At 38.3% G+C, this 20346-nt stretch overlaps 1 protein-coding gene across 1 annotated transcript in view; it reads left to right on the forward strand.

Annotated features, from left to right (window-relative positions):
• Window positions 1-20217, forward strand: part of GALNT5 (polypeptide N-acetylgalactosaminyltransferase 5) — a 44579-nt gene extending 24362 nt beyond the window's left edge. Inside the window, exons 4-10 of the mRNA XM_044242095.1 lie at window positions 2272-2407; window positions 3003-3122; window positions 5404-5521; window positions 6554-6877; window positions 12109-12189; window positions 14938-15099; window positions 18014-20217. Of these exons, the coding sequence (XP_044098030.1) occupies window positions 2272-2407; window positions 3003-3122; window positions 5404-5521; window positions 6554-6877; window positions 12109-12189; window positions 14938-15099; window positions 18014-18154 (1082 nt within the window). The 3' untranslated portion in view covers window positions 18155-20217. The remainder of the gene's footprint in view (window positions 1-2271; window positions 2408-3002; window positions 3123-5403; window positions 5522-6553; window positions 6878-12108; window positions 12190-14937; window positions 15100-18013) is intronic.
• Window positions 20218-20346: the final 129 nt, after the last annotated feature.

The following is a 20346-nucleotide window of genomic DNA, read 5'->3' on the forward strand; positions in this document are numbered from 1 at the left end:
ATTAAACAAGACAACCATGAAGAATGTTTAGGACCATGTCTGGCATAGAGTAAGCACTTAATAGAAGGTAACTGATGTTGTTACAGGTTTGTCAAGAGCTGAGGGGAGCAGCCAGGGGGCAGAGGGGTCGATTCAAACAATAAAGCCAAAAGGAAAGTAACACTCAAATCTGTATTTCCTCCACTAATGTAACTAGAAAATATAAGAATTGAAACAGAATAGGGGACGCCTGGGTGGCGCAGTTGGTTGGACGACTGCCTTCGGCTCAGGGCGTGATCCTGGAGTCCCGGGATCGAGTCCCACATCAGGCTCCCGGCTCCATGGGGAGTCTGCTTCGCTCTCTGACCTTCTCCTCGCTCGTGCTCTCTCTCACTGTCTCTCTCTCAAATAAATAAAATAAAATCTTTAAAAAAAAAAAAAAAAAAAAAGAAACAGAATAAAGTTCTGACTCCCTGAATGTTCCATGTTTCCCTGTATAGAAATGGGCTGGTAGATTGGGCAGATGTGAGAATCATCTCACGGACTAAGGAGCCCAGAACAAAAGGCTCCTCCTATATGCATTACAGCCTGGGCCTATAGTGGGAAAAGGAGAGGACTTGGAGTGGGAAAGTACTGAATGTTGAGGCAGGTGGAGGAAAATGTCTTGGAGACCTCCTGACCTCCCATGCAGTAAGACAGAGATCTTGGCCTAAAGGAGGTCTCCAATGGAGGAACCTGAGCTAGAAATGAAGTTATGCTGAGAACATGTCCTCTTGACTGCAGGTCCCTTCACAGGCTGTGCTGTACTGGCTGCAGACCACGTCTGGTGTGAAAGGACAGCCTCCACACATGAGGACTTGCCAGGAAAGCCTTTGTAATTTGGCTATAGTTGGGCCTGAAAAAGCACATCTAGGATTTTGGTCATAACATAACCCAGATTCCTCAGGTTATTATTAATCTTCTCTCTCTCTCTCTCTCTCTCTCTCACACACACACACACACACACACACACACACCACTTGTATAAAATCATTTGGAAAATGTAGATGCTACAGAGAGAGTGTTACCTCACACAACTAATAGGAAAAATAATTTTTAATGCTTGTTTTTTGGACTCCAAGGTTTTTTTTCTTTTTTTTTTTTTTAAGATTTTATTTATTTATTTGACAGAGAGAGATCACAAGTAGGCAGAGAGGCAGGCAGAGAGAGAGAGAGAGAGAGAGAGAGAAGCAGGATCCCCGCTGAGCAGAGGGCCCGATGCAGGACTCGATCCCAGGACCCTGAGATCATGACCTGAGCCGAAGGCAATGGCTTAACCCACTGAGCCACCCAGGCGCCCTTCTTTTTTTTTTTTTTTTTTTTTTCCTCTCTCTCTCTCCTGCAAGCTTTGGATTTTTTATTGTGGTAAAATAAACATAAAATCTTAATTATTTCTTCAGTGCAGTCCAGTACTCTGAAGTATATTCACACAGTGGTGCAACCAATCTCCAGAACACTTTTCCTCTTGCAAAACTAAAACTCTGTCCCCATTAAACTATTCGCTACTCTCCCTCCTTAACCCTGTAACACTTTTTACACTTCCTTCTAGCTTTGTTGATTCTTCCTCTTTTGTTTTCACCCCTGTTACGTAGAATGATTTCTCCTTTTTGTCATTCCTAAAGCCCACCTTGGAATACCAAACTCTGCCTGGTCCACAGGCCCCCATTCCAGGTTAATGGGACCCACCCTCCTTAGAAAAGACAAAGCAGCCACCTTTACTACTAAGAATTCCCTTCAAAGTCTTGGCTATCCATTCTAAGTGGCTTATCAAGTTTTCACAAGCGAAAATGATGCTTGCCCTAAGGACTTCTAGAAACAAAATTCATTTTATTTCACTATAGAATGAAATTCTAGGGACCAGGAATTCAGTAAGAAGACTATTACCCTTAATCACCTTTCTGGAGCAATCCCCAAGACCTTTTTTTTTTTTTTTTTTTTTTTTTTGGTAAAGATTTTTATTTATTTGACAGACAGACCACAAGTAGGCAGAGAGGCAGGCAGAGAGAGAAAGGAGGAGGAGGCAGGCTCCCTGCTGAGCAGAGAGCCCAATGTGAGGCTCGATCCCAGGACCCTGGGATCATGACCTGAGCCAAAGGCAGAGGCTTTAACCACTGAGCCACCCAGATGCCCCAATCCCCAAGACCTTTGAACATGAAGTACACACACTCAGTAAATCTGCATTTTCAAATGTCGTTTGTTTTTTGTTTGTTTGTTTTGTTTTGTTTTGTTTTGTTTTTTTTCCTGGCTCTCTAGGTGATGTGTTGACATTCTTAGATTCTCACGTGGAATGTAATGTTGGTTGGTTGGAACCTCTTCTGGAAAGAGTTTATTTAAGTAGAAAGAAAGTAGCCTGTCCAGTAATTGAAGTCATCAATGATAAGGATATGAGGTAATACTGTCATATTCTACAAGATACTTCTAAGTTATCTTTAGCTAACAACAGCAGAAAGTACTGGTCATATTCCATATGACCATATGGAATGACCATATGACCATTCCATACACAGTTCATCCATTTAAATAAATGAAAATACATAATAGATATCTTGGGATCAGAGAAAGTCAATCCAGTAGTTTATTTGGTCATCAAAATACTTAACTCTTAATAGCAATAAATCCTAATATTTATTGTTCAGTTCTGTCCTCTTTCTAGTCAGCTGTACCTGAACCCAGAAAATATCTACCTTCCTTAAGATTAGTTCATCTTTTTGTGGGAAAAATACATTTGCTCCTAAATTGTTTTTTCCCCCTCAAAAATAGAACATTGTTAAAAGTTAAGTTAAAAACTAACAATCCAGCCAGTTAGTCACTAATATGACTTGCACTCATAAATTTGCTTGAAATGTTATTAAAAAGTTTGTGATAATCTAAAATCATTTGTGTAAGCTCTTGCTCCATTCATTTGAACAAGACATGATATCAGGTTGATTAAGTATATGTGATGATCTCAGGGAGCACTTTTGTTTTTTGTTTTTCTGTGTTAGTTACATGACAGTAGACAACTTTCAAAGAGGCATCTTTGTGTGGCCCATGAACTTTGGTTGGAGAACAATTCCTCCAGACATTGTTGCAAAAAACAGAATTAAAGAAACAGATATAATAAGGTAAGTATGTGAAATTTAAGATTAGAAAGCAATCATGTATCTTTTTATAAATGTGTAGGACGCTATTCACAAAACGAGTATTTCCTGTCATTCTGTAGACCATCAAGAATTACAACTTTAACCAATAGATGATCAAAAGTGAACAGAGTTTTCCTAAGGTATTACTTTCCCACTACCAAAACTCATTTTTTGTATGGTCGATTGTACCTTATTCACCCTGAACCCAGAGAAATTCACTAATACTTTTCCTGTTTTCTGGGGTTTACAACCTAAGAAATACATACTAATTGAATATGCTGCATAAATGCTATGTAAACACACATAATGTTAAAGCCAACATGAGTAAAAATTAGAAGAGTAAGTAATAGTAGTAAAAATATTGTAATAATAGCTACTGTCAGGATTTTCTTTTTAATTCTAATCTTACCCTTTCCATGGGAGGGGTGCCAAATTCTGTGAATGAATTAAGAAATAGATACAGAAGGAAGATATGAATTAAAAGTGAGGCTTTATTGCTGGAGAAGCTGAATTGAAGAACACAGCTTAGACCTGAAGCCAAAGTGAGAACTTCTGAACACTTCCCCCAGAGTATAGACATGCAGAACAAGCATGCAGCCAGCCTCAGGCAGAACAGCAGGAATCCCAAAGCCTTCTCCCTTGGAGAGAGCAGTTGAGCAGACTATGCCAAGAGAAAGCCTCCGGCCACAGTGGATTGTAGCACTATTTCTCAAAATTTAACCCTCAATAAAGCATGCCTCATTCCTTGCTAGGTGTGATCCCTTCAGAATTGTTATTCCTAGTAAGTCAGGGAGGAGTACTATCTTTGACTAAACACTGTGCATTTAACCCTCTCTATTACTCTAGGAGAGAGATGGTAGTATTGTCATTTTAGAGATGAGGAAATTGACCCTAAAAGAGGTAATTTCCCCAGGGATGTACAGTTAGTAAAAGAACAAATTGGGATTCAAACCCATATCTGCCTGAATTTAACACACTTAATCTGATCCCAATCTAAAGAACCTCTACCGAGGCACCTGGGTGGCTCAGCAGGTTAAGCCTCTGCCTTCTGCTCAGGTCATGATCCCAGGGTCCTGGGATCAAGCCACACATCGCATCAGGCTCTCTGCTCAGCACGGAGACTGCTTCCCTTCCCCTCTCTCTGCCTGCTTCTCTGCCTATTTGTGATCTCTGTCAAATAAATAAATAAAATCTAAAAAAAATAAAAATAAAAATAAAAAATAAGACTCCCGTTTTGAAGGTCAGTGTAATGATTGAGTTCCGATTATATTCCACGGAACATTAGGAAGAGAATGCATTCTGGATGGACTAGAATGGACATTTGGGCATTCAGACAGAATATGTGCATAAATTGTAGGGGAGGGGAAATAGATGTGGGGCAGAAATTATCTTACATTGCATTGTACTCTAAACCCAAGACAGGCTGTCCACACAAACCTTTCAACTGGGTCAGTGGTTGCCACCATGGAAAGTGATTACTGCCTTGTCCAGTTGCTGATTCAAGTGTAGTTTCTATCCCCCATAATCTATAACAGTCGTGAAGACTCTGGAATCTGACTCTTTGGATTTAAATCTCAACTCTACTTCTTCCTAATGGTGTGAGCTTTAAAAAGTCTCTTAACCTCTCTGAATCTCATTTCCTCATATTCTGCATTAAGACTAAAAAAAGGAGCTACCTCTATCATCTAAGAATTAAATCCAATTATATGACATGCTTTAAAAAGTTTTGCCACCTAATAAGCTGTCAGCAAACTCTGTCTACAGTTGAGGCAGTAGAGTGGAGTGAGAAATCAGAGTCAAACCAGACCACCTAAAGTGAACCCCTGATGTACATCATAGTAATCTGTGACCTTGGGAAATTCCTAACCGTTTCTTTATTGTAGTTCCTTAATGGTACATACTTGTAGGATTTTCATAAAGTCTGAAATAGTACATATATAATACAACAGTGCCTGGTACTCCCTTTGCACTGTTAAATAAGCATTGTTAAAGTAACCTATCTGGAGAGTTTGTGCCAGAAAGTAAAGGGCAAATAAGAATCTTACTCCCAAGCCCCATCTTTCCTGACACTAATCAAGCTCTGCCGCCATGAACCAGGGAATGATGACTTCAGGGCTATTTGTGACTCCATTCTAAGACCTCCCCATGCTTGGTAGCTATTTTGAAATATCTCTTAATGCCATCACAATTGCACAGGGGACCCACTTGAAAAGTGAATTCCCATGACATGCAAGCTTAAAAACACAAACATTTCTTTTTGTAGGTGCCCCGTCATGGCAGGTGGATTGTTTTCTATTGATAAAAATTACTTTTTTGAACTTGGAACATATGACCCTGGGCTTGATGTCTGGGGTGGAGAAAATATGGAGCTCTCATTCAAGGTATTACCAAGTGGTCCTCAAATTCTCTCTACAATTAAGACTTTATCATTTGGTTTCATTTTACTAATATAATTAGATATGGGACTGCCTCAGGGAGGAAATTCCACAGAAATTTTAGGGCCTCTAGATTAATGTTTTAATATCACATGTTAAATTTGGATGAATCAATGGCTTTCATAAAATTTATTAGAATTCCCTAGTATTTTATAACACTGTTTCTACATGTGACTATGGGGGAAATAATTGTCTGCCATTCTGTATAAGTGCTGTGGGATTCATACACATGTGACTATGGGGGAAATAATTGTCTGCCATTCTGTATAAGTGCTGTGGGATTCATACTTCATACAAAATATCTCCAGGAATGTTTTTCTAGTATATCAGAAGTAACGAAATCACTGAGTAACGGGTCATGTTAGACAGCGTAAGTGACAGAAGTACAAAAAGTGCCTTTAGAGCAGGCCATCAACAGGCAATGGTGCAGCAACTTTGGACATTTCAGATAGCTCTGGGTATTTATAACCATTGATCAACAGCTAAGCAAGTCTTGGCAGCAGCCAGAGTAAAGAGAATCCAAAAGGCAACTGCTTTCCTGAGGAATGGGGTGATATATTGTAAAAGGGGGTATTACTTTGAGCTCATTTTCAACTTGTGCTCCATATTGGTCATCCCAAGATGAGAAGGGAAAGTTGAAAACATGGAAATATATACTCCTTTCCTTAAACCAACCAGAAGAGGAATCCATATTCCATATTTTACACTTTGGGATTCAGTGAAAATTTCTTCGTAAAATAAGAAGTACACTACAGGGTAGGGAAATATATATATATATATAATGAATCCTAAAATGGTCCACAGCAATGTACAAAACTAAATAAACCTGTTGAGTTTAACTTGAAACTACTGGACAAAACTACTTCAAACTGGGGGGAGGAGGGAGTGGTCACCAGCTTGTTCTTTGTTATTGTTAACTAACGCCCATGATTTGGGGACATCATTTGATAATTGATGTTTATTATCAAACTGTTTCAGGTGTGGATGTGTGGTGGTGAAATTGAAATCATTCCCTGCTCCCGAGTGGGCCACATATTCAGAAATGACAATCCATACTCCTTCCCCAAAGACCGGATGAAGACAGTAGAGCGGAACTTGGTGCGGGTTGCTGAGGTCTGGCTTGATGAATACAAGGAGCTATTCTATGGCCATGGGGACCACCTCATAGACCAAGGGTTAGATGTTGGAAACCTCACCGAGCAACGGGAACTTCGAAAGAAACTAAAATGCAAAAGTTTCAAATGGTACTTGGAGAATGTTTTTCCTGATTTGAAGGCTCCCATTGTGAGGGCTAAGGGTGTGGTAAGTTCAAGCAGCAATTAAATTCTGACTCCATAAAAATAAAGTTTAAAAGCTCTTGAAAAGGTGTGGAAAAGAATAAAGGTTTACCTTACAAGTAAATACCAAGTATGAGCGCAGATGAGAGAACACTGTTAAGGGTTAAATATAGGTGAACTTGAGGGAAGATTTTAGGCATTCAGGTTCATTGATTACTTCAGCAAATATCTACTGGGTCTCAATAAGACAGACAGCATTTCAGAACCATACTATAGGGTGATATATAAAGCAGACTTGATTCCTATTTGTGGAGCTTAAAGTTGAATAGGGAAAACAAGGTACGAGTATGTAATGTTTAAAAAAAATAGAATGGCTCTCGTTTAGGGAACTGGTCTTAAGGGATGAATCTTTCTAAGGTAGAGTATTCAACTCCGAGGAGATGTTGAAGCCTAGGCCTGAAAGACAAGTGTCAGCCAAGCTCTGAAGGAGAGAGTCTTAGGCAGAGATGACCTTTGTGCAAAAAGTCTTAAGATAGATGACTGTCCAGGCCCTGAAGAACTGCCAAGAAGATGAATGTTGTCAGGGTATGAATGAGAGGAATGGGACGATATGAAGGGGAGGAGGGAGAAAGAGTCAGGTCACATAGTCCTTGTAGGCAGAATAAGGATTTCCTTCCTTCCTCTCCTTCCTCCTTCCCTCCACCCTTTCTTTTTCTTCCTTCCTTCCTTTCTTTTTTTTTTTTTAAGTTTTATTTATTATTTGACACAGAGAGAGAGGGAACACAAGCAGGAGGAGTGGAAGAGGGAGAAGCAGGCTCCCCACTGAGCAGGGAGCCCGATGACGTGGGGCTCGATCCCAGCACCCTGAGATCAGGACCGGAGCAGAAGGCAGATGCTTAACAACTGAGCCACCCAGGCACCCCTCTTTCTTTCTTTCTTTTTCTTTTTCTTTCTTCTTTTCCCGCCCCCTCTACTGAATGTAACAGGAGGTTATTGAGTAAGGTTAAGCAATGGGACGACATGATTTAATTCAATTTTTACAGATGTCAGATGGGTCGAATATAAAAGAAATTGTCAAATGATGACCCAAAAAATTCCAGCGCACAGTGTAATGTACCAAAAGGGGAAGAAACCACACAAAAGAGGTTGGACAGAGTACAAAGCTAAGAAATTAAAGCAAGAAAGCAGAGAACCTGGATGAAAGCCATTTCAAACCCATTCTAGGAATGGGGCTTAATTTGAAGAGGATGGCAAGACATGAGGTTATTTACCATAGTATGGGTTTAGAAGTGATTAGTCAAGCCTTGACCTAGAGCTCTTCCCCAGTCATGCATACGGTTTATCTGCGTTATTATTTTCTCATTTATTTTTATTTATAAATATTCCTGGCATTATTTCATTTTCTTTAAGAATTTTCTTCTTCTTCATAAAAGAGGTTCTCAGACTTGATCATCAGTAAGCCTGCTGTTTTGGGCCATTTTTGTTCAGTTCTCCCTAGAAAGTGAATTATACAAACCAATCATTCTCCGTCTAGGAAATTTCCTGATGACAAGGACTTAGTAGAGCCATTCTCCCTGACAGTGCAGGGGAGAATTCTGGAAGAGTATGGAAGAGAGGAAATATAAAAAATTCAACTGACAAACAAGTACATGTGACCTATTTATATGTAACACAATGTGGTATAAAATTGTCATTTTTATAGGTCAAAATAGAATAACAACTATTTCTGGTGGTTCAACCTGGTGTCTTTTTCTAAGTAACCCATTAGAAAGAATACCCTGGATTTATACGCTGTTCAAAAAATGTGTCTGTAAAATAAATTTACATTTTTCTTTTTTAATTCTAACTCCTGATTAAGAGAAAAAGAAATTCTCACCATAGTAATTTTTTTTCCTGTCCTAACAGACTCTCAGCAAGAGCATTACTGAATTTTAACCACCAGAGGGAACTAAAAAACTACCTTTTGCCTCCTCTGTGAGGTTAACTTCGAATGGCGTTCCCATGAAAATTTCTGAACCGCTCTTAAAACAGCCTTCCGCTGATGCCTGAGCTATAATATATTAAAATGCAGAAAATATTTTTAAATTACTTTTTAAAATTCTATTTGTTGCTTTCCTTACACAAATCATAAAGAAGATACCATTTCCTCCCTTCTGAAATAACCAGTAAGGAGCATTATTAATATTTTTTTATTAAAAGTTATTTTCCAGACATTTCAGATTAAGATTAACTTGACCATTATTTTGAACAGACAGTTTTGAAAAGTCCCAAGAAAATAAACTCTGCAACTTTTTGATATTTGCTCCACATTTTCCTTCTTTCAACTAATTTAGGAATTTAAATCCAGTGCAAGGTCTTTTGTTTCCTTTTCTTTTTTTTATAAGAACACATCAGATCTTGGGACGCCTGGGTGGCGCAGTTGGTTAAACGACTGCCTCCGGCTCAGGGCGTGATCCTGGAGTCCCGGGATCGAGTCCCACATCAGGCTCCCAGCTCCATGGGGAGTCTGCTTCTCCCTCTGACCTTCTCCTCGCTCGTGCTCTCTCTCACTGTCTCTCTCTCTCAAATAAATAAAAATAAAAATCTTAAAAAAAATAAATAAATAAATTTAAAAAAAAAAAAAAGAACACATCAGATCTTTTTGAACCACAAATACTTAGTGAAAGAAAGAACCTCACTAATAATGTGTCTTTGTATTGAATTAGACGCTTAGCAAATAACCTATAGCCCAATGTTTAGTAATTCTGTGATAAACTGTGGGGAACTCCACCTCCTAAACTGGAAAGTGAAATAATTCAAAATGGGTGATTTAAAATTTATATACTGACTGATTTTTTTTTTCAAAAAGATTGAAATGGTTTACAATAAAATCATAAATATAATTCCTTGAAAATAAATGAAGAATCAATTTTTTAAACCATTCATAATGAGATAAAGAGTAACAACTCTTTGGGAGTTCATGAATCATTTCTATGTGAAGAAAAGTAGTTTCTCCAGAAATTCCTGGTAGGGAAGAAGGGAAACAAAACTTCAGAGAAAGCGAAGGGTGGCAGAAAGCAAGGGAAAGAAAAATTTCCCCTCTATCTAATGCTTTTCTATGCTTGGCAGACGGGACTGTACAAAATAAATACAAAGAAATCAGTTAAGCCAGGGGTTTCCATACACTGCTTTGGGCAATGTTAGTTGTGCTGCCAGAAATAGGATCCCGGGCCAGATACACTTGGCAGCCGCTCACGCTGCATTCCCTCTTACAGCAGAGAGCTAAACATTAGCGAACTGGAAGTTCTGTGAGATTCTGGAGCAGTACAACCTGTTCGGCTGTATTGGAACCAGGTTTCTAAACCCGTGGGAAGAGAGAATGTTTTCTGGGTAATCCACAAATACAGAAGTTTATGTTTATCTCTGTTAAAATCCAGAGAACAATTGGAGCACATTTCCTTTCTTTAATCTCCAGGATTATCCTACGTTCATGCATTTCTATTAAATCTCTTCTCTGAAGTTAATTCCTTTTGTGCGTCCTGACCGCTCCATTTACTACTGGTGGATAGTCTCTTCCCGTATTTGTCACTCTACATTGTGAATAGAGCTTTCTTTGAAGATTTCTGATGGAAATTCTGTCCTTCTAGATTTGTTTCACATGCCAGCTGCCCAAGAAGTAACCAATCTGGTACTTTTTGTTGTTGTTGTTGTTGTTAAGATTTTATTTATTTGTTTGAGAGAGAGCTGGGTTGGGGGGGTGGTGAGCTGGCAGAGAGGGCAGAGGAAGAGGAAGAAGAAGCAGACTCCCCACTGAGCATGAGCCTTTTGCTGCAGGCCTTGGAATTGAGCTGATGTGGGTCTAGATCCCAGGACCCTGGGATCATGACCTGACCCCAAGGCAGGTGCTTAACCAACTGAACCACCCAGGGACCCCCAACCTGGTACTATTTTTATGTCTGTCAAAGTTCCTATCCAATGGAAGTAGAGTAAAATTGTATCTCAAACCCAGATGAAGGTCCACAGAAGGTTCAGATTCCCAAGGGAGACTCTAGCTACCATGTTGTCTCCCTGTGCTACGGGTAAATTGTTTTTCCCAGGACACGGTTCTACTGAGGGTCTAATTCTTTAGTCATCCATCTTTATGTGAAAGACTGTAGTTCCAACCCTCTGGCTTACCCATGTTTTTTCCTCCTGTCCTTAATAATGTTGGTGCCTTGCCTACCAATATTTGCAGTTTTCCCACTTTCTAAAGGGTTTTGTTTTACTTCATTTTCTGCATTTTCTGGTCCCCGAAGATGCCCCTGATTTTCTTGCAAACTAAGCTATGCATGTAAAAGGGAGGACCACCCCAAGAGCACCCTGTTATGAAGGCTTTCAACTCTGAGCTACACAGCTATATCATACAACACCCTCAGAAGAGGACGGGGCACAAATAGTGTCCTTGCCAACATAGACTTCGCCACCTCCCAGCTCAGAAGGCTTTTCTGAGTGTAGACTTGACTCTACACTGCTCTTCCAGAAATCTAAGAAGTCTAAATTGCACTATTAACTCACCATCTCGTTAGCCTTGCCCAAGATGTCAAAGGGGGCAAGGGAATCAACATTTTTCTGCATTAAATGGTGACTTATAGAAAGCTGCCTCCATATTTGACCCTGCAAATCCATTAAAAACCTGGGGGCCTGCCAAATAGTGCCTTTAAGGTTGGCTCTGTATTAGCTTTCATGACTTTCCTGTAATGAATTGTGGCTTGCCTGAGTCATTAGGAAGATTCTGACAGGGAATCAGCTGGAATCTGCTGTTCTTTGAAGGACTCAATTTATCTATGATTCAGTGCCTAAGCAGTGAAATTGCTTGAAGGGGTCAGCCAGGGAACAGAGCCCATAACTGTTGGTTTGATTAAATTGCAAGTCTGTGCATTGACTTTTAATGTATGCATCAGAAAAACTTGAGACAAGAAAATAACTACTTTTCATGCTACCTTTTGCTCATTCCCTATTTAGCATTCCAGGCAAGGGTTAATTAAAAGCTTCTGTTTGTTGGCTCTGAGGCTGAATCATAGGCTTAAATTGACAGATTGAAGCTGTACTTTAGCAAGATTACATTATGTCTCTGTTAGAGATAGCAACCAATAAAATCGTATAGTGCTAAGTAATGCTAAGCTATCAACTTAACTATCTTTTAACCTTATTATAATTTTATAGTCTGTGCTTTCTGAATGTCTTGTTCTCCTTAAAAATTTTTTTTTCTTAATGCATATTTTATATTTTGTTCCCTAGCTTATTAATGTGGCCTTGGGCAAATGCATTTCCATTGAAAACACCACAGCCACTTTGGAAGACTGTGATGCGAGCAGCAAGGTACCCGCTGGGCTGGGTTTTCTCTCTCATCACAGACACAGTTGATAGAAGGCCCAGGTGTACCTGATAAGTGCAAGTGTGGTACATTTACTGCTCACTTGAGAAATTCATTTTTGCGGTACAAACAATAATTAATTTATGAATTGCTGCATGATCATAAGGTTGGTGATAAGGTAGCCCACCACTCAATGTAAAGATAGTGACTAAGGGAGTAAAATTGTGCTTACCAAAGTCAACCCACCAGGGACCCAGTTCTTGCTCCATCACTATCAAGTGTGTTAACTTTGCAAATCCTTTAACTTTTAGGTAAACAGCAGGTATAACAGAGCCAACCTCTAAATCAGGTTTGCGGATCAAATTATGTCATACAGATGAAGCATCTAGACCAGTACTTAATCCTCAGTGCTCCATAGATGTTTCCTGTTCTAATAATAAAGACAAAAAATGTGAACAATAAAAATTACATCTAAAGGTAAAATAATAAAGGAAATAAAGGCAGAGAATATTTTCAAATAATCTAAGGGAGCCATTTTGTTGATTCAGTTCTCCTGAATCCATATTGAGATTAATGCAAATTACATAATCCATGATCCATGGTGGAAACCCTTCAACAATCTCTGACAAACTCAGAAAACAATGGGAAGGGGAGGAAGGAGAGCCAGGGAGACCAGAGCAGGGACTCTGCCGAGCTGGAAGTGAGCTCTGAGTGATGGTACCTCCCTCTTCAGTGTATGTTCCCCACCCATTCTCATTCTGTGCAGATATTATTGGTTTGGATGCCAAATAGAACTCATAGAAACATCAATTCATGAGTAGAACTCAGCTTCCTAAAATTGTAGATCACTCTTTGGTAAAGAAATTCTTTTGTGGTGAGAATCTAGGTTTCTCCGGGGTTACCTATTTGCTTTGACTTAAGAGATATTGCTTCTATTTCTGACCACATCTCCCCTCTACCTCTGAATTTAAAGCGGAAAAGGCATTTTTGTCCTCTCTGTTGCTACAATTCAGCTACGGACTGTAAACTTGAGGCTGAGGAAGCTCTTTCTTAATTAGGAAAGAGAGGAGGTAGAGGGAAGAGAAACATGTCAGAAATCATTTGAAAGATACAACTCATATTAACAATTCAAAGAGGAAATAAAATCACAAATTGCAAAATAAAACCACAAGTAGTCCAAATTATATGAAAGTAAGGTATTATTTAATTCAGTCCTTCAAGACACATTCTTCTTGTGATTTTCTGTACCTGATTAACCAGGATTTTATCTGAAGACCCAAGTTGTGGTCTGGGTAACCACTGAGGCTCTCAACGGGATACTGGGAGGCAAAAGTATGAATATGTAGCCCCTGCTTTCCACAAACCCCCATCTCCCTTTTTGTCTTCTTCCTCATTTGTAGCTTGTAGTTTGTTTTGGCAGAACAATTTATTTTGGCAGAATTAATGAAGTTTAATACAAAACCAGTTTATAACATTCATCCAAAAAAGCTCGAAAGGAATGAAGCCCAAGGATTGAACGACTAAGCCTTAACCTTCACTTTACCTAGAAAGTCCCCTTAGCTATTAACTTTTCAACCATTTAAGATGTCCCTTTTAAAGGTAATGTCTAGCCTCTCTTAGTAGCCACATAACTTCCTTTTATTATGACATAAGACCATGCTTCTCAATTTTTAATGTGCATACAAATCACCTGGAAATTTGTTACAATATAAATTTCTGATTCAATAGGTTCATGGTGGGGCTGAGATTCAGCAGTTCCAGCCAGCTCCCAGGTGATGCTGTTGTTGGTCCAGAGATTACCCTTTGAGTGGTGAGGTCTAACCCAATGACATACCTGATGATCTAAGTTAAATCTCAATTACATCACAAATGATTCTCTACACAAAGGCATTTAGATAGATTTTTACCAGCCATCTACTTTTTTTATGTTCACATTGGTGAGAAACAACGAATTTCCCGCAGACCCACAGACTTAGAATAAATTGACCAGGCAGATGATACTAGGGTGTAAGTAACTGGAGAAATTACTTATAAAAACTAAAAACATGGTTCCATTACCTGGATCAGTATTTATTTTAGACATTGACAACTCCCCAAAACTGGACTTCTCCCAAGAGTAGTTCTTATGAACCACGGGATGCTAATAGAGCAGAACCTGATAATTCTTTCTGCTATCAGCAAAGAAAGATTTTTAACCTTTCTTAAAATAGGAACATTTTGTTAGCATTAAGAAAGATTTTTACCCTTTCCTACAAAACCTCCAGGAATCCAGGAATCTGGATAGTCTTAAACAAAGAAGCATAATAATTTCCACCAAAGCAATTTAGGACTGTGACTTGGATCTCCTTATGGCCCTAATGGCTATTGAATGTTCCACTACTTCAAGCACCAGGCTTGTCTAGGATTCAGACCACCTGAAATAACCTCCATTTGCAGATATACACTAACTGCACTAAATAATTATTATTATTGCAGCTCACGTTTATTGAGGGCTTACAGTAACTTCACAGTCATTACCTCAACTCTCTGAGATACTCCCTATTGCTATCCAACTTAAAAATAATAAAAATGAATTAAATATGGTAATAATATACCCATGCTGTTAGAATTGAAAGTGGCAATACTGGGATTTGGGTACAAAACATTTGACCCAATTGCCTATATCCTTAACCATCGCTAACCAAAATGTTTGGCAGAGCCCCTACCTGTATCTGCTACCTAAAGTGACCTTCTCCTTGTTCATTTCCCGACAGCTTCAACAATTCAATTACACCTGGCTAAGACTTATTAAACATGGAGAGTGGTGCTTAGCTCCTGTCCCTGAAACCAGGGCCCTGAGGCTGCACCCTTGTGATAACAAAAACAAAGGGCTAAGATGGCTGCATAAATCAACATCGGTCTTCCAACCAGAGCTGGTAAGTAAAATATGGGTACCTCTTCTTTATTGCAAATCCAACTTCCGGTTAAATGGGACATAAAACTCTCATTGTCCGCATCCTCAGTCGGAAGCTTTCAATGTGTTTATGGCAAAAGAGGCAGTGTAAAAAGTTCATACAGAGAGATAAACAGATATTTTTGCAAATTGTCAAGTCCTTTTTTTCTTTTACAAAATTTATTTCAAATCTGTTATTTTTTAAACATAAGCCACCCATTGCTGTGGTTATATTGCTATCAGCATCTTTGTTTCTATAAGTCATTCACTTCAGTCAACTAACAATGCCAAAAATCCTGCTTACGGGCTAGAACTGGTTCTCACTGGTTATCAGATAAGCCTGAAGGAAAGTATATAGGGAAAGCAAGAAGCAGTGTTCTTCCTACAAGCTTTGCACTTTAGAATGACTCTGCTTTTCAGCGTTCTAACTCCTTTCCATAAAGGGAGACTTTTTCTCATCCCCCACCCCCTGAGACCTGGGCCTCAACAAGTGGTGGAGGCAGCTCCCACCTGCTTCTCATAGGAGCTGACGGTGTGCCTTGTGCACTTCCCAAATCATTCAGTGACATCACTCTGAAAGCTTGAAACCAGCCATGGTGGGAAGAATTACACAACCCTATGCTACTAATCCAGGGATGTTTTTCCAGAGTTCCAATTATTAATACTTACCAGTCCACCCCTGCTATATCCTATTCACCTTCAAAATGATAAATGTTAAAGTTCTGATCGGTTTCCCCAATTCTAACAAGATACAAAGCGATAAGTTTTGGTGTAAGATATTGAGGTGACAAAAATAATTTCAGGTCAACCTTCTTAAACTTTCTATTATCTCACTAAAAGTGACCACCAAACCCACAAAATACATTGGGTATACGAAGACCATCATTTTGCTCAGGGTTGTCGCCAAAGTAAGCACTTTGTTTCCCCCGTGGAGTGCATCCATTTCTTTAGATGTCACAATCAGTGACTACTCCCTTCACGGCATTTTTCTTTCTACTTGGGGTCAACATCATATTTCCCAGTCTTTCTCCCTTTCAATCTTCTCTGTTATATTTCAATTCCTTTTGGGCATTTTTTTTTTCTTTTTAGTGATAATGACTACCATTGAGTTATTTAGGAAAATTAGGAATTAGTAGTGTACCAGTTACTAATTTTATGTTGCATAATGTTGGAAAAATCCATAAACATCTATCAAATATTACCTTCTGCTTCCTTAACCTTATGCCAAAGAAAGCTGGAGGCTGGGCCAGGGGTGAGAAAGGATGAGAATGAGAACATATTTTTAATCTCCGGAAATGAATCTGTTACCAGAAAAAAATTCAAGCTAGTTAGAAAATATGTAGGCGTCAGCAGCCCTTAAATCACATAGGTCTTATTTATAAACAGGGTTGGCCCATTGAGAACTTAAGCCCTCATTAGCTGATTTTCATATAGGCTTAATTTTGGTCCCTCTAAATGGCAAGCCAATTAGTAAGACAGTAATTTAATTAAGATGGCAATAATTCAATGTTTCCCGATGCTGTTTGTGCTTATGAATTTGTAGCATGTCACACAGCTGTCTTCTTCTGCCTTACGTTCCCCTTTCCATGCTGCTAGATGTCGTGGAGAATAATGTCTTGATAATGGTCTTCCCTATATTTTCAGTATTTTGGTAATTTTCATACTAAACCTCCTGAGTCCTCCATATCTTGTTAAGTCTTTAAAAAATAACCGGAGAAAAAGATTGAATAACAGGAACATGTCTTTCCCTTTAGCATTAGGAATTGAGAGCTTCTTAGAAGGAAATAGGGTAACAGTGAGTTTGATCCTGAATACCAAAGAATTGTTAAAATTATACATCTCTAATCTGCATTTAAAAGATATTCTCTAGGCCAGCTCACTCCAAGTGTTATGGATTATAGACCCCTAAGAGGAAATTCTTTCATAGGTAGTTCCTATGTACTGTGACATGGAATGACCCTCCACCACTTGTGCCTTCATCAAGTATCTTTAGACTGGGGACAAGTTATTCAATTACCTCTTTACAATCCACTGGCAGAATGTTGTAGATAATCCAGGATGATTTTGCTCAAGGCCAACTCCTTTACAAAACCGTGAGCATACTCAAACATCATATTTCCAAAGTCCTACAAGGATGACAATGGTTTTGTAGGAATATCTTTAAAATACACTTTTATGAAGTTACCCCTATTTGTTATTTTTTTTAAAACATTTCAAAATAATATACATATAATTAAGATTATCTTTATCATAGGATTAATAGGTGAAAAAAATTATAAAGTCGAGCAAGTTCTAAGTTGGTTATCTATTATTTCTAGGTTATTCAATAAATATTAACAAATAATAGAACTCTGAAATACCTTTGATTTTTTTCTAATTATATCTGGATTTTCTGGATATCAGGCATTACATACTATCAGATATTATGGTGGATAGCTTATAAATATATACATAATTTCTGGCACTTTGTATTCTAAGTTTGCTTTCAAAGGTATGAACTTAATTAAGAAATTAACTGACTCGCTTTTTGTGATGGTTGTTTTTTCATGACCACCATCAGTTAGACTGCCATCATCCATCAAATATAGCAAATGCCATATGGAATTATTTCTTTTAAATAATACAGTTACCAGACCCATCATCAGAAAATAAATCTTTTGCTTCCACCTTAAGGAAGTCATAAAAATCTTAAAAGCCCTGTAGCTTAAAGAAGTGAGAAGTTAGTTTGAGATGGAGACAAATTTAATACAGTCCAAAGACTGTATTCATGTTGTTCGTTTAGTTCAGAAGAATTCCTAATAAATCAAAAATATAATTTTTTTATTAGTTTTCATTTCTTTATATTTCAGTTGTCAAATTCATTCTGTGGCTCATTCCCAGATTCCCTTTCTTTCCAGGTGAATCACATTGTTTTTGGGAACTATCATCAGTTGTTATGCTTAGAAGGAAACGTTTCTCAGAAGACCCTGAAAGTTGCTGCTTGTGACCCAGAGAAGCAATACCAAAAGTGGAAATTTGAAAAATATTATGAAGACTAAAGAACAACTAATATTTTTATCTCGTAAACCCATTAGACACTGTGAAAATGACAGTGGATGTAGGGACCGTATTTCTCCATGGTAGTTTACATTTTCAAAATTAATGGCATTTGAATAGGAGATTTAAAAACCCGCAATATTTGAGAAACCAAAAGTGAGCTCAGGGAAACAACCTAACATTGAACTGGAGCCCATCTTCAGCTCTAGGTGGCCTTTTGAATTGCATGCTTCCTGCCCTGTGCTGGATGGACCTCAGCCTGCAAACTTCCCAATGCAATCAAACAGGTAACGGGAAATACAGGAAATGAAGCCAAAAGTACTTGAGGAAGTACAATGATATTCATGATGACTGAGTTGGATAATAACCAGCTCTTTTGGCCCATAAGTAGGTATAATCAATGAGAACCTATTCTTTTATTTGCTTTTTTTTTTTAATTAAAAAAAAAAGTCGCTTGAGTTCCAATGGCAAAAAGACCTCAGAAACACACAGCTGTCATCTTGGTGAAGTCCCTCCCAGCGACACGCCTGCGCACCTAACAGTTTGAATGAGTATCGGTTATCATACTACTCAATGGTAGGACTTTGATCTAGATGACTATATAAAGGTTTTTGTTTTTTGTTTTTTGTTTCTCAATCTGAGTCAGTGGAAAAAAAAACTTTAAGTGAGGAAGTCAAATGTTTATTCAGTTCCAGATATGGACATTGTTTCAATTCATTTTGTGCTTTTAAAGCTACACTTTTAAGAAACGGTCATACTACTAACTTTTAAGACTTAGGTGGATATTTTAAAAAAGAAAAAAGAAAAAAAAAAACGGCAAGGAGAAAGAGCCTAGCCCATAAGGCACTGTAGTCACCAGAAAGGCACCCAAAATACACTTAATTGCAGTGTAATGTAAGACCAAATAAAAGGAGCTGAAACGAATAAAGCAGCGACAGAGCACTAACAATTATTAAAGATTTATACAAAATATGGCTTTAGATTTAGCAGCATTCACAAGGATGAAATATGCTAAAAGTAAGCTCTAAAAGATTTCAAAGTAAGAATAAAACGAAGTAAACATAATGAAAGGGGAAGAGAATGAGGTAAGAAACCCTCTGGAAGAGAGTTAAGAAAAAAATTGACCTAGACTTGCCAGAAAAGAAAAGGAATCCGGCACCTCTGTGGGGTGGGGCTGAGAGATAAGGCCGTAGGTGCAGGTCTGATGATAACACTGATAAATCTGAGGAAACAATATCTCATCAATCCACATTGAATTCCTAACCTTACATATGCCAGTATTTAGGCATACCAAAAGAGAGTCTAGAAATCCTAACATCCTTTATATTCATTTTTGGTAAGAAAACTGATGCCCAGAAAACATATTACATAAGAGTCCTACACCAGTTAGAGATGAGGATTACAATTTGGATCTCTAGAGACAGGGCTCAGTTCCCTGCCCCAGGCCGCTGGCCTAAATAAATCTGTTCCACAGCATTCTTAAGAAAGAGAGACATAAACGTTTTTGCTGGGGTTGGGTGTCTGAAGGAAAACCATGCTATAGGCTTGTTAATATAAAAATGAAGCTTTGTTCAATTGAGCTGGTGGTTAAACTGGGCATCTTTAGTTCTGACTTCCTATTTAAAATTTAATTTTATCTCCCAATTAATTGCACAAAAGCAGAGCTATAGCTATGACTCAGAGGGGGAAAGAGTTCTGCCTATTTGCATCATATTTAAGATGTTTTATTTAGATAATTGACATTGCAGATGAGATAAGAGAATGACTAGAAAATGAGATAATTCTTTTCAAAACAGAGCCATATGGGGGATAAAACACAAGTCAGTTGCCAAAGGACTAACTGAATTGCTGACCAAACCGAATGTGCTGAGTGCCTCATACAATTCTTTGTGTAACTGCAAAAATGTTGAAAGGTTTTTTTGCCCCCTGTCTGAAGACGCTTTTTATTCAAAAACAGTTTCCACAAAACACATCAAGTCTGTTCAGAAAAAGACAAATTATGGTTCGGAAACACTTACCTAGGGGCATAGCAATGAAAGAAATTAAAATGTTTTCACAAAAAAAACCTCTACAGTCTGTTGTTCAGAGCGTGCTCTTCCTGACTTCACCTTGACTTAATACAAAGCTATATGGTTGTCAATATAGCAAAGGATTGTTTCCATACATCACATGTTTGTTCTTGGAAAAATTTTTT

The sequence above is a fragment of the Neovison vison genome, chromosome 3 (assembly GCF_020171115.1).
Source record: "Neovison vison isolate M4711 chromosome 3, ASM_NN_V1, whole genome shotgun sequence".
Classification (NCBI taxonomy): domain Eukaryota; kingdom Metazoa; phylum Chordata; class Mammalia; order Carnivora; family Mustelidae; genus Neogale; species Neogale vison.